A 12112-nucleotide genomic window follows, 5' to 3' on the forward strand; every position below is an offset into this window, starting at 1 on the left:
TGTCTTTATGTCATTGGATGGGGGTGTCTGCAGTCTCTTCCGTCATAATTGGGTTGAAGCAGCCAAAGAAAAAGACGAGATATTAAAAGTTCACATCTATATCTTTGACTAGTCTTAGAATGTGTTATCTTGAATATTATTTTTCAAAAACAACTTTGTTAAGCATAGTGTTTGTTTTTAAGATTCAATTGCAATTCGATTTCATTGTTTCATTAATGTTAAAACTAGGGTTATGAGGTAAAAACTTTCCAAGAAGAAACTCTTTAATGAAGAACCAGGATACCTTAAGCATCTTTCTTCAGCTTTTTTGTCAAGTGTGATGCAAAATTGTGGTGAAAACCTAGGTTTCAGTCTTATCTCCTTCGCTGGGCAATGGAGTTTTAAGGTTAGTCAGGCAGGTCATGTTGTCAAGCCTGTTGTGCAGAACAGCTGAGAAATACACATTCTGCTAAGCTGTAACTAGCTCTTCCTTGTTGTGAGGGTGCAAAAACCTAATATTTTTATGGCAACTGTAATTGAATTTTTAAACTCTGTAAAAAATACTCACCATAACTTAAATACTGGCGATCAGTATTTTAAGCACTGGTCAGCAATATGTAATGGCTAATACCTTTGTTTATTTCAGAAGTAAGTGTCCCCCCAGTAGAAGAACACCAGGAAGTACCACCAGGTGTGGCATTTTGTTAGTTATATTTAACTCTTTTATTGGATAACTGCTATTAATATCAGCAGTAGCTTTATAACAAGTCTATGAAAGGTAAAACATCTGGAGAGAGAAGGGTTTAACTACTGAAATTTAAAATTTTTCTGTGTTTTGATCAGTTGAGCCAAAGTGATGGAAAGTACACATCAGATTCAGTGTAGTACGTATTTGTTGGGCTAGAATTGGAGGAATATTAATGGTCATATGATTTTGCCATCATAAATGGTGGTAGTAGAAGAAGTTAGGGGTTTTGTTTTCTTTTCCTTTTTGGTTGACAGGCCATTTGACAGAGGATGTGGAGTCAGAATTGCCTTAGGGTGGAAGTCGGATGGTGCATAAATTATGACTCTACTGTTGCTCCCCATTCCCCGCCTTCCTTGAGAGCTTCTTGGGGCCCTGTGGCCATCCAGGCTGCCTGGGGCTTGTCGACACCCTAGGGTCTCTCCTTTCAGCCCACTATATCAAGCCCAGGTTCTCCACCTTTCCCTGCATTCCTCTACCTGTCCGCTCTCCTCGTCAGTGAGTTTAAGGAATGGGAACAGCATTTCCACTGAGGCCCGTACTTTCCAGTGCATTTTAGAGAAGACATAAACTATACCTGCAGTCAGAAATTAGCATATAAACCTGGTTCTCATAGTGGAAAAGAATGTTCTATTAAAAGAGGATTTTTCATTTCTCAAGTATATTTCTTCTCATTTCTGTGTTTCTTTTCTTTTTTTTATCTTGTGTCATATTTATTTGTTCAGTGTTTACTCATACTTTTTGCATTGTGGTTAATGTGAATTTTGTAGCAATGATGTGCGTTACTGTTGATTGAATTTGGTAGAAATAATTGGGCCTGCCAAAATTTATTAAATACTAAAATTTCAGGAAAAAAACAGCAAAATCATCAAAGAATATTTTTAGTTATGCATCAGCTTATCTTTGCTTACTTTGTGGAATTAAATAGTTTAGATTTGATCATTGTCATACTATGTACATCTATGATAATAATAATAATATAGAAACAAATACTTAAGAAACCTGAATTGTTGGTATTATAATATGAATGAGAAAAGGAGTCCATGGAGAAATTGAGTTTTTACATGCTGATTACTAGGCAATGTGCATTTATGTTTAGAAGACATGTACAGGGCAAGGAAAGTGGATATTTACATCCTATAACATTAATATTTTTCAAGTTACAGATCATATTTTTTAATATTGATCTAATTTTTATGAAGGTCTTAAACATAATATTTTCTGACCAGAAATCTCTGTGTTTTTATTTCAATGTTTTTTAAACTGAGCCCAAGAATTTATTTGGACCATGAATATAAAATAACCAAGTGGTCGGGGTGATGAAATAAGGGGCTTTTTAGGTGAGATATTGAACAACCGAAGCACGTAAAAAGATTTGATTAATGTGCATAGTTTCTGACACTTAATAAACTCCTAGTAAATGGTGGCTATGACTACTATTGTTTAGTAATTAATTACGTGATCTTTGAGGTAGATCAAGGGAAGCTAAATTCTGAAAGACCCCTTATCAAGAAGTTGTAACCTGTAACTTGGTATCATAAAAGCTTGATTGACCCTTTGTGTCGTTGTAATTTGACTTTGCCAAAGTGAGTGGAAGGCTGAGAGTCAGCAGTACAGTCATATGTGACTTAATATTTCTGGGAAATGCATTGTTAGGTGATTTTTTTCATTGTGCGAACATCATAGAGCACTTACACAAACCTAGATGGCACAGCCTACCGCACACCTAGGCTGCGTGGCACAGCCTGTTGCTCCTAGGCCACACACCTGTGCACAGGTTACTGTACTGAGTACTCCAGGCAGTTGTAACATGGTGGTACATGTGTATCTGAACATAGAAAAGGTATAATAAAAATATAGTATAAAAGTTAAATGGTGCAACTTTATAGGACACTTACCGTGATTGGAGCTTGCAGGACTGGAAGTTGCTCTGGGTGAGTCAGTGAGTGAGTGGTGAGTGAATTTGAAGGCCTAGGACATTGCTGTACACTGTAGACTTTAGGCTACACTAAATTTATAAAATAAATTTTCCTTCTTTAATAAATTAACTTTAGCTTACTGTAACTTTTTTACTTCATAAACATCTTAATTTTTTAACTTTTTGACTCTTTTGCAGTAATACTTAGCTTAAAACACAAGCCATCTACAGCTGTACAAAAATATTTCCATTCTTTATATTCTTTTCTATAAGCTTTTTATTATTTTTACTTTTTTTTTTTTTTTTTTTTTTTTTCACTTTTTGGACTTTTTGTTCTGAAGTAAGACACAAACACACACAGTAGGCTAGGCCCACACAAGGTCAGGATCATCAACATCACTGTCTTCCACCTCCACATCTTGTCCCACGGGAAGATCTTGGAGGTCAGTAACAAGCACAGAGCTGTCATCTCCTATGGTAACAATGCCTTCTTCTGGAATGCCTCCCGAAGGACCTGCCTAAGGCTATCTTCCAGTTGACTTTTTGTTTTTATTAAGTAGAAGGAGCACATTCTAAAATAATGGTGAAAAGCATAGTATAGTAAATACATAAACCAGTAGTAACATAGTCACTTATTATCATTGTCAAGTATTATGTACTGTACATAATTGTATGTGCTGTGCTTTTATATGACTGGCAGCACAGCAGGCGTATTTATGTCACCACAACCATGCAAGTACTGCGTGCACTGCAGCCTTAAGACAGCTACGACATCAGGAGGCAACAGAAATGTTTCGGCTCCATTAGAATCTTACGGGACCACCACTGCATATTCAGTCTGTCCAAAATGTTGTTATGTGGTGCATGGTTGTGGTTACTTTTAACCATGGTTGTAGTTACTTTTTGCACTTGGGTTGCTTATTTTCCATAAGTCTTAGTCATATTCTTAGTCTTACCTCATATTACAATTTTTTATTATGTGATCAGGCAAAATAATATACATAAACCTATATTCATGATATTTTTTACAGTACATTGACTGCTTTTGTAATAGTGTTTAATTATGTATCTGATTGCAGAAACTGCAGGAATGCTGATTGTAGGGCCTGCCTCCTTACTACCTTTCAATCTTTAAAATTCTCTTATTCAGTGGAAAACTCAAATTGAGGACTTCTGCAAAATGCTGGATATTAGTTCACCTGGCTCTCAGAACCTAACTGATGATTAATTTGCCTTCCCTGATTATTCTGAGAGTAGGTTATACAGTCTTAATATGGTTTACAAAGTTTATAGTAATCTAGTTGTGGGTGTGCTAATCCCATGGGGCATTGTCACCATTGTCTTCAGCCACACTGTGGGAGACAGTGAACTTTCACATTTGTTAAGCATGGTGGAGGTGCTGTTCCAAGCACATTGCATGGATTAACCTTTAATAGAGGTAGACGCGCTGTTGGCCTCTATTTTACAGGTGAGAACCCTGAAGCCCAGCCAGGCAAACTAACCTTCCGCTGGTCACAGCTGACAAGCGGCAGTAGGGCTGATCCCTGCATTTCAGTTCCAGAGTCCACACTCAGCTGCTGTTTTTCAGAGGATTTTAAATAAATGAGCCTAAGAGCCGATGAGACTTTTGAGAGCTATTTTGGTGTGATAAAATTATTATTATTATTATTTTTGGAGACAGTCTTGCTCTGTCACGGGGCTAGAGTACAGTGGTGTCAGCCTAGCTCACTGCAACCTCAAACTCCCGGGCTCAAGCAATCCTCCTGCCTCAGCCTCCTGAGTAGCTGGGTGAGCGTCACTGCCATGCCCTGCTAATTTTTCTATTTTTAGTAGAGTCGGGGTTTCATTCTTACTCAGGCTGGTCTCGAACTCCTGAGCTCAATCAGTCCTCCTGCCTCGGCCTCCTAGAGTGCTAGAATTATAGGAGTGAGCTGCTGCATCTGGCCTAGTGTGATAAAATTAGACACATCATATTCTTTGGCATCTTTCTCTTAATCTATGCTAGTTCATCACTTAGGACTCGGAAGTATCGAAGATTTAATTATCTATGGTAGAAGAATAAATTGCCTGATAATTTAAATTTTGCCTTCATCCCTTTATATTATAAATGAATAAGTGCTTTACAGGTCTATTCTTACCAAGGATGTAGAAGCTCAATCCTAAATTGATTTTTCTGATATTAGAAGTCAACCATTTTGTAAACTGATTCTGGAATTCCTATTCCTTTAGCAGGCACCTTTCCCCTCAAACTCATATTTTTACTTGAAATCATACAGCATATTTCTAGCAACATGACAGCGTAAATGCACATGGCACAAACTGAATGAATTATGAAGGAATCATTTATGAAATTCACTAGCGTAAAATTTCCTGCCAAACAGTACTAAAGGCCCTATGATTAACTGGGTCTATTAACTATTTTTCTGTTATACCATGCCAGAAAAGAGTTTTAAAAGTTAATTCTATGTTTTATATGATCATGTTATTCAGAGTGGGGCTCTGTGAGCATCATGGTTTCTGAGTAATTCTGCTGCCCCCGTCTCTTTGAAAATGAAGATAACGCTTGCAACTCATCCCACTGTTGATGCTCTAGCAGTGGTGACAGTTCTACTCCATTGCATCCTCCCAGCACTTTCACTCAAGCCTTTCTGTCATCCATAAGGCCTATGACCAGTTTTAGGCTAGTAGCATCAGAGGTCTTAGGCAAGGGCAGAGGTTGACATCATGTTCTTAGCAGCCAATGTTAAATAAGTGCTATACACACACACACATATATTTACACACACACAATTTTTATTAATCATTTATTCAAAAACTATAAATCAAGCAACTACTGTGATACAGGTTCTGTGTTGGGCAGTGAAGATACACAGTCAACAACATGGTCCCTGCCCTGGTGTGACTCACAGTCCTGTGGGTGCACAGTGCAGTGTGACAGTCTGATGCCATTGCACTGTCAGAGCGGTGTGCAGGCAGCCCACAGAAGGAGTGGTAACTCACCCAGCTGCAGAGCGGGTGGTGCAGAGAGGGAGGTGAGGCCTCCCGTGTGCTGTCGTGGCCGTGCTAGTTTTAGCTGAGTTGGGCGATGCGGATAGGAGCTACAGGAGCTGGCAGGCGGGGAGCAGGGGAAGCAAGTGCTCACAGAGCACCAAGACCAGGACAGTGTGCCAGGTAGGGGTGCTGGGGGTCAAGGTGGAAACGTAGGCAGGCATCTATCTCTTCCCGGTGTTTAGAAGTTTGGATCTTGCCTAAAAGTGACAGGAAGCCACTGAAAAAGTCCAGACAGGGGTCACATGATCAGATGCAGCTGTGGAAAGAGTGGTTAGGCAAGGAGGTATAGACGCTACACTGTAAGGGCAGCTGCAGGCTAAGCTAGCAATGGCGGGAGCTTGGCCGTGGAAGAGCGCATGGAAAGGAGACCTCGGTTTCAGGGAAACTGGAGTTGGAAAGGATCTGGTGGGAGAGAGGGAGGGCGAGGCTGGTTCCTGGGTGGAGTCCTTGTGAATGATTGGCAGAGCCTCCGTGGAGACAGACGCAGGAGGAATGGAGAGCCGCGGAAGGCTCTCGGGCTGGTGTGGGAGCTGTTGGGTTCGCGCCTAAGGGGCCGCTTCTGAGTGGAGTCTTCTGTAGACATTGAGGAGCGTATATTCGAATTGTCCAGAATGGCAACTGAACTTCTAGTTTGTTTGCCTTTTTATGAATACTCACCCTTATGCTTTGAACAACTTCCCGTTGTCTTAAGGTACTTTTGAAATGTTTCTTCCTCTCAATGTCTGGAAAATTGTTAAATTCAGAGAGAACTTAAAGTCAAGCTCATTTTTCAAAACTTTTTCTACTGAGGTGTAATTTACACACAGGGAAGTAAGTGTTCAAATGTTGAAGTTTTGCACGTGTTATACAGCCTTGTGCCCACTGCTCGGATCAGGATACACAACACTTGTAGCACCCAAACATGTCTCCCTCTTCCTCCTTCTTAGTAATATCCCAACCAGAGGTAACCACTGTTCTGATTTTTATCATCACAGATTAATTTTATCTGCTTTTGAATGTAATATAAATAGAACCATAAACATACACACACACACACACACACACTTGCTTTTGTGATTGGTTTCTGTTGCTCAACGTCATGTGCCTCAGTTTCATCCATCCTGTTAAGTATAGTAATTTGGTATTATGCATAACTCTTTTCTATAAATATATGATAATTTTTTATCCATTCTGCTATCAATGGATATAGTGATTTTTTTCCAGTTTTTTCTTGCGACTATGAGGAAGGCTACTATGAATATTCTTGTCTTTTTGGTGGATCTAACACTCATTCCTGTTGGATTTATAGTTGTTCTACATTAGCATGAAACAATTCTACTTATGTAAAAACTTTGGTTACACATACGTGCGTGTAGATAGATAAATAGATGGATAGAAGTTGAGAGGAAGAAAGGGAGGAAATACCATCATCCAGCTTTAGAAATTATATCAAAGTTTTGCTGGACCTTTCTGTACACCAGCTCCTTTTCCAATCTAATTGTAACATAAATCCAATGCTTAATAGTGAGATAAATCATATACTAAAGTTTGGAATGAAAAAATATTTGTAAAATGTTGGATAGAAATGAGTTTTGCTTCTTTTAAAATACTATATACTTTTCTTATCAACCATTTATATTATCAATAACATTTAAACATTGAAATAAAATTATGAAAATAATATATTTGAAATGTGGCTTACAGTGCCCAGTTGTTCCTTGAAAATTCTTTCTCTATTTTTCAAACACCACACTAGATTTCTATTTATTTCTTTTACAGTGAAAATATTGATGGGAGAAAGAAATATAATGCTTGTGTTTCTCAAAAGATTGAGATGATTTAGTTCAAATGTAATTCTCAAGTGCCCTAAAAAGCCTCCAATTTTCATCAGAAGCTTTGCAAGTGATCCCCAGGGACTTCTGTGGGTAGTAATTCTGTTACCAAGTTATCTTTAAAAATAAAAACAAAAAAGCATTTACTTCTGTTGGTGGGTTTTTAAAAAAGTAGAATGAAAATGAAGCAATTTCACAGTCTATGTCTGGTTGGTCCTTTAATAGATTTCCCCTTATTTTTGCAGATACTTAAAGCTTCAGAAAGACTGCCCCTACTACCACAGGAGGACCAGACTAACCATACGCTCCAAAAGATGGCTGTGATAGATCTTGTGAAGTAATTACTGAGCAGATCAAGATCTTTGGGAAAGAACACTAAAGATGTGTTGAATGCATTATAGTCCACTGGCATTTTAGTGTATTTTTATTTTTTATTTTTTTTTTAGAAACTAATGTTTCTAAAAAATGTAATGTTACATTCCTGCATGTCCTTTTTTGATAGACTTAGTAGATCCATTGGATTTCTTTTCCTTTTTCTCATTTTCTGACACAGCTTTTAGTTTTACCTGAATTTATGTGTGTTTTTTTGGACAATAGTTAATAATTATATTGATGATATAGCAGCAATTGTCTTGGTTAGGGCTTTAATACATTACTAGTAATTAACACTAACTATGTTGGACTGACTTGCGTAAAATCTGCATTAAATGTGATTTAAAAGCCATTAAGAGTGCCTTGCATCAGCACTCTTAAAACACTAACAGATCTTCATTAGCTGTGAAGATCTGAGTTGTAATATGTCTGCACTGGTATTCTTATCAAAAATTTCTACAGTAGCTTCAGGGATTCAGGTTAAAACTCAAATTTTGAGATTTGTGTAGCTTTTAGCTGGTTGATTAGAAAAATTTAATATGTTAATGGAAGTTTTAAATTATCATCATTATTTTGCAAAATGAGAGAAAGTCTAAAGTTTCTTGTTGAGATACAAGGAAAAAGAATGGCCTGCTATATTGTGCAAACATGCTTTCTGACACCTCAGATTGATCATCTAATAGCAATAGCTGTAGTCCATTCAGCCACTTACTTAAATTTTAGAAAATCTGTATAAATCACTGGTGTATAACTTAAAGATTGCTCTGCTTTTGGCTAATTAAGTAATGCCCTTGCAGCACTAGAGACTGCTCAGTGCTCTTACCAGATGAGCTCAGTCACGCCTCTGGTCGGGTTGATTTAGGATTTATGAAAAGCACTCCCAGAGCCCGATGCCTGCTGCTGTTTCACAACGGACGAGCCCTTTCCTTTTTACACTGAAGTTTTTCTGATGTATTTAATGTGGTTTATTTTGGGCTCCGACATAGTTGCTGTGATGAAAATATTCCTTTGTTAGAAAAGAAGGGTAGCCACCACATCATTTTGAAAGAACCATGAGCTATAAGAAAAGCCGTAAGAAGTGGTTTCATTGATAGCTCTTGATTATGTTAACATTAAGATAAAGTGACTTTATTTTTTCCTGCTTTTAGAGTTAAAATTAAAGAGATTCTATATTTTTATCATTATAGATCATAGTTACAATGTGTAGTGAGTTCTGCATGCTGACTCAATGTGTAACGAAACCCAAAATAATAAGTTAGTAAGTAAAGCAATAGTTTTCTAAAGCTGTGATATGGGTGATTCAGAGTTGATACTCAAATTATAATAAAGCTCTTCATATTGTGAACTATAGAACACTACTTTTTATAAAGCCATATTTTTTTAGGAAACTTAGAAGTGACATTAAAACTGATAAATGAGTAAAATAAGTTTTACCAGATTTTTGTATATAATCATCTCTAGAACTCCGGAAATTGAGGATTCATTATGCTGTGATCAACTTCAAATATTTTTTAATTCCAAATATCTGAATTAATGAGCCTTGTCTTTACAAATAAGTGCCGTTGGGCAACATCAATGGATTTTCTAAAAATAATGTAAATGTCTTCTGTTAAAATGTTATTCGAGTGCAATAAAATACAGAAGAATTCTTCTCTATATTGTCATTATTTTTAAGTACATTAAGCATTTTATATATTGTTGCATAATAAAATCAGTTCATTTTATGCTTACTAGTTAGAAGAGAGTTGCATTTTTGATGACTAAAATCACAAAGGAATACCATCAGCCCCTTTTCTTAATGTATTTCTAATAGGTAATGCTTATGTAACATAGACTATTATGCTCCATTGCCAGGGGCAGCATTAAAATGAAATAGCTCCTGCATCCATCCTTTGTAGGCCTTTGTCCTGCACCTAGAAGTTGTGGGTGTTTCCTGGTGAGCACCCGCCCTCCCCCATGGCCGTCAAACTGTGAAAACACTAATTTCATTGTGAGGGGGTGGAAGTGCAGAAGAGGGCATGGAAGGTTCTCTTTCCTTTTCTCTCTCATTTCCAATCTTCATTCTCTGGACAAAAAAGGAGAACTAGACAAGTAAGGAAGAAGTTCCTGAGGTTCTAGAAAGGGTTAGTTTCAACTCCAGCCCATTCAGAAGAAATAATAAGAATAAAGACTTTAAGGGTAAGCAGACCCACTATTACTGAATGTAGCTACTCTGCTGAGTATTTCAGATGTGTTAGGGAGTCGAGTTTTCTCAGCAGATGGTGTTATCCCAGTTTGCAGATGAACAAAGGAAGGGTTGGAGAGGTGGGAGTACCTGCTGGCCTGTGGTTACACACCTGTGTTCTGGAGCGAATTCTCAGGCAGCAGGTGCAAGGTGGAGGCAGTTGGAGGAAGGCCAAAGAGCAGATAGGAGGCCAGTAGTATATGTAATAGTTGATGAAACTGACTAGTAACAAGTGATAGCAATACAGCGCGTGCTAAGGAAATGCTAGCAGAGAGAAGGAGGGAGACAGGAAGGATGTGACTTGAAGACTGGGCAATGTGGGTGCTCAGGGAGAGAGCAATGTGCCAGGTCCAGGTTTGGGGAGTGAACAGATGCCCATGTCATGAGGCACTCGGAAGGGTGAGTATGCCTGGGAGGAAGTTAGCTTAGGACGTGTGTTTCATCCAACAAGAACTGCTCAGAAGCCAGATGAGCACAGTAACTGGAACATAATGAGGGTATAGTACATCTGAATTCACAGAAGAGATTTTTTCAATGGTTGCATGACAGTTTTTAAAAGATCAATATCCCATTTTTTTAAGTAAGGCTCATCTTGTTCTGATAAAATTATGTTGAAAGGAGAAAAAACAATAATGTTAGAAGAGAGAATGCATAGCATCTTTTAATTTTTGGTTATGAATATTTATTTAAACACTAAATATGAGTTACAAGTGAGCTTGTACTTCTGTAATTTTGGGGGGTGGGCTGAGCATATAGCTCCCTTTAATTAATGAACTGGCCATTTTTGGGATATACAGAGTTTGATTAAAGGTAGTATATTAGGAAGTATGGCCTCTGAAATTGGCATTATTCTGTAACCCTAGACAAGATTGCTTAGCCTCTCTAAGTTTCTATGCCTAAATTTCCTTATCTGTAAAATTATAGCTACCTCCTATGGCTGATGAGAAGTTTAAATGGGATAATCTGCATTATGTGCTTAGAAAAATACCTGGCATATAGTAAGTGCTCAATAAGTCATTTTCTTTTTGGGCACAGCAAGGTCCATATGAAGTCCCCCAGAGAAGCATAGGTACAGAAAATAAAGCAGAGTAGCACTTTAGCTGTGCAGAATGCTAGTGAGGTTGGCTGCATCTCGCAGAAAATGCCTTTACCTAAGCTAAATGTAAGCACTACAAACCAGAGAGGCTACAGCATCTCTGCTGTGTATTTTCTCCATATCCAAACATGTCTCAGAGTTCAGCTCGTTACATGAGATGAGGGACAGGGGACACGGGATGAGAAAAAGACCTTTTGCCCTGGGGCCTGGAGTGACCTGGGTCTGGCCTGTCACTCCACCTTTGGAACTGCATGGGAGGATGAGGGAGGGTGGTGGCTCTTGTTTCTGGGAGCATGTCCAGCCACACTCACCCTTCAAACTTCCGGGAGGAAGTAAGTCCAGAGGACGTGGGGAGACCTGGCCAGGGCCCTCATACTGGATCAGCACCTGCCACTTCTATTTGGAATGCGATCAATTCAAACCACTCCCCCCCTTCCTTATTCCCCGCTGAGGGGTGGGGTGATGGCTGAGGGGTGGGGTGATGTGTGGAGAGCTCTGAACTCCCTTCATGACGGCACCCGCCTGTGCTATCTAGTTAGGTTAGACACTTGCATTTGGTGCTTGATTTTTCAAGTCCCACTAGCCACGCGCACTTACTGGTGGACGTGGAAGATTGCAGTCTTCCTGCAGGTACTGCCGACCTACTAGAAAGAGCTTCAGGACTGAGGTTTTTAATGCTTTTCTGCTTTGCTGTATCCCCGATTTTTGCAGAGTGCCAGGCAAACATTAGTAAGTGCTCAGTTAATGTTTACTGAGTGAATGGTACCGAATGATCTAGTTCAGCTACCTAACTTTTTTAAAGAAGGAAGTTGTAGTTAGTAAGATCAGAAATTCTATAACATTCAACAGAGATCTGCAAGTTTGTTCTGTCTTCTTTTAAATATCCTGCATTCCACTCGGAGCACGGCCCAGGAGG

At 38.7% G+C, this 12112-nt stretch overlaps 1 protein-coding gene across 5 annotated transcripts in view; it reads left to right on the plus strand.

Moving 5' to 3' along the window:
• The window catches only part of ASPH (aspartate beta-hydroxylase), a 224800-nt gene that overhangs the window by 80906 nt on the left and 131782 nt on the right, over nucleotides 1-12112 (plus strand). For 4 of the 5 annotated variants that reach the window (XM_045560957.1, XM_045560960.1, XM_045560962.1 and 1 more), the window contains one exon: nucleotides 626-670. The exons of the other annotated variant lie outside the window; for it this stretch is intronic. In XM_045560957.1, the coding sequence (XP_045416913.1) occupies nucleotides 626-670 (45 nt within the window). The remainder of the gene's footprint in view (nucleotides 1-625; nucleotides 671-12112) is intronic. 5 annotated transcript variants of the gene reach the window in all.

This window comes from Lemur catta, chromosome 9 (assembly GCF_020740605.2).
Source record: "Lemur catta isolate mLemCat1 chromosome 9, mLemCat1.pri, whole genome shotgun sequence".
Lineage (NCBI taxonomy): Eukaryota > Metazoa > Chordata > Mammalia > Primates > Lemuridae > Lemur > Lemur catta.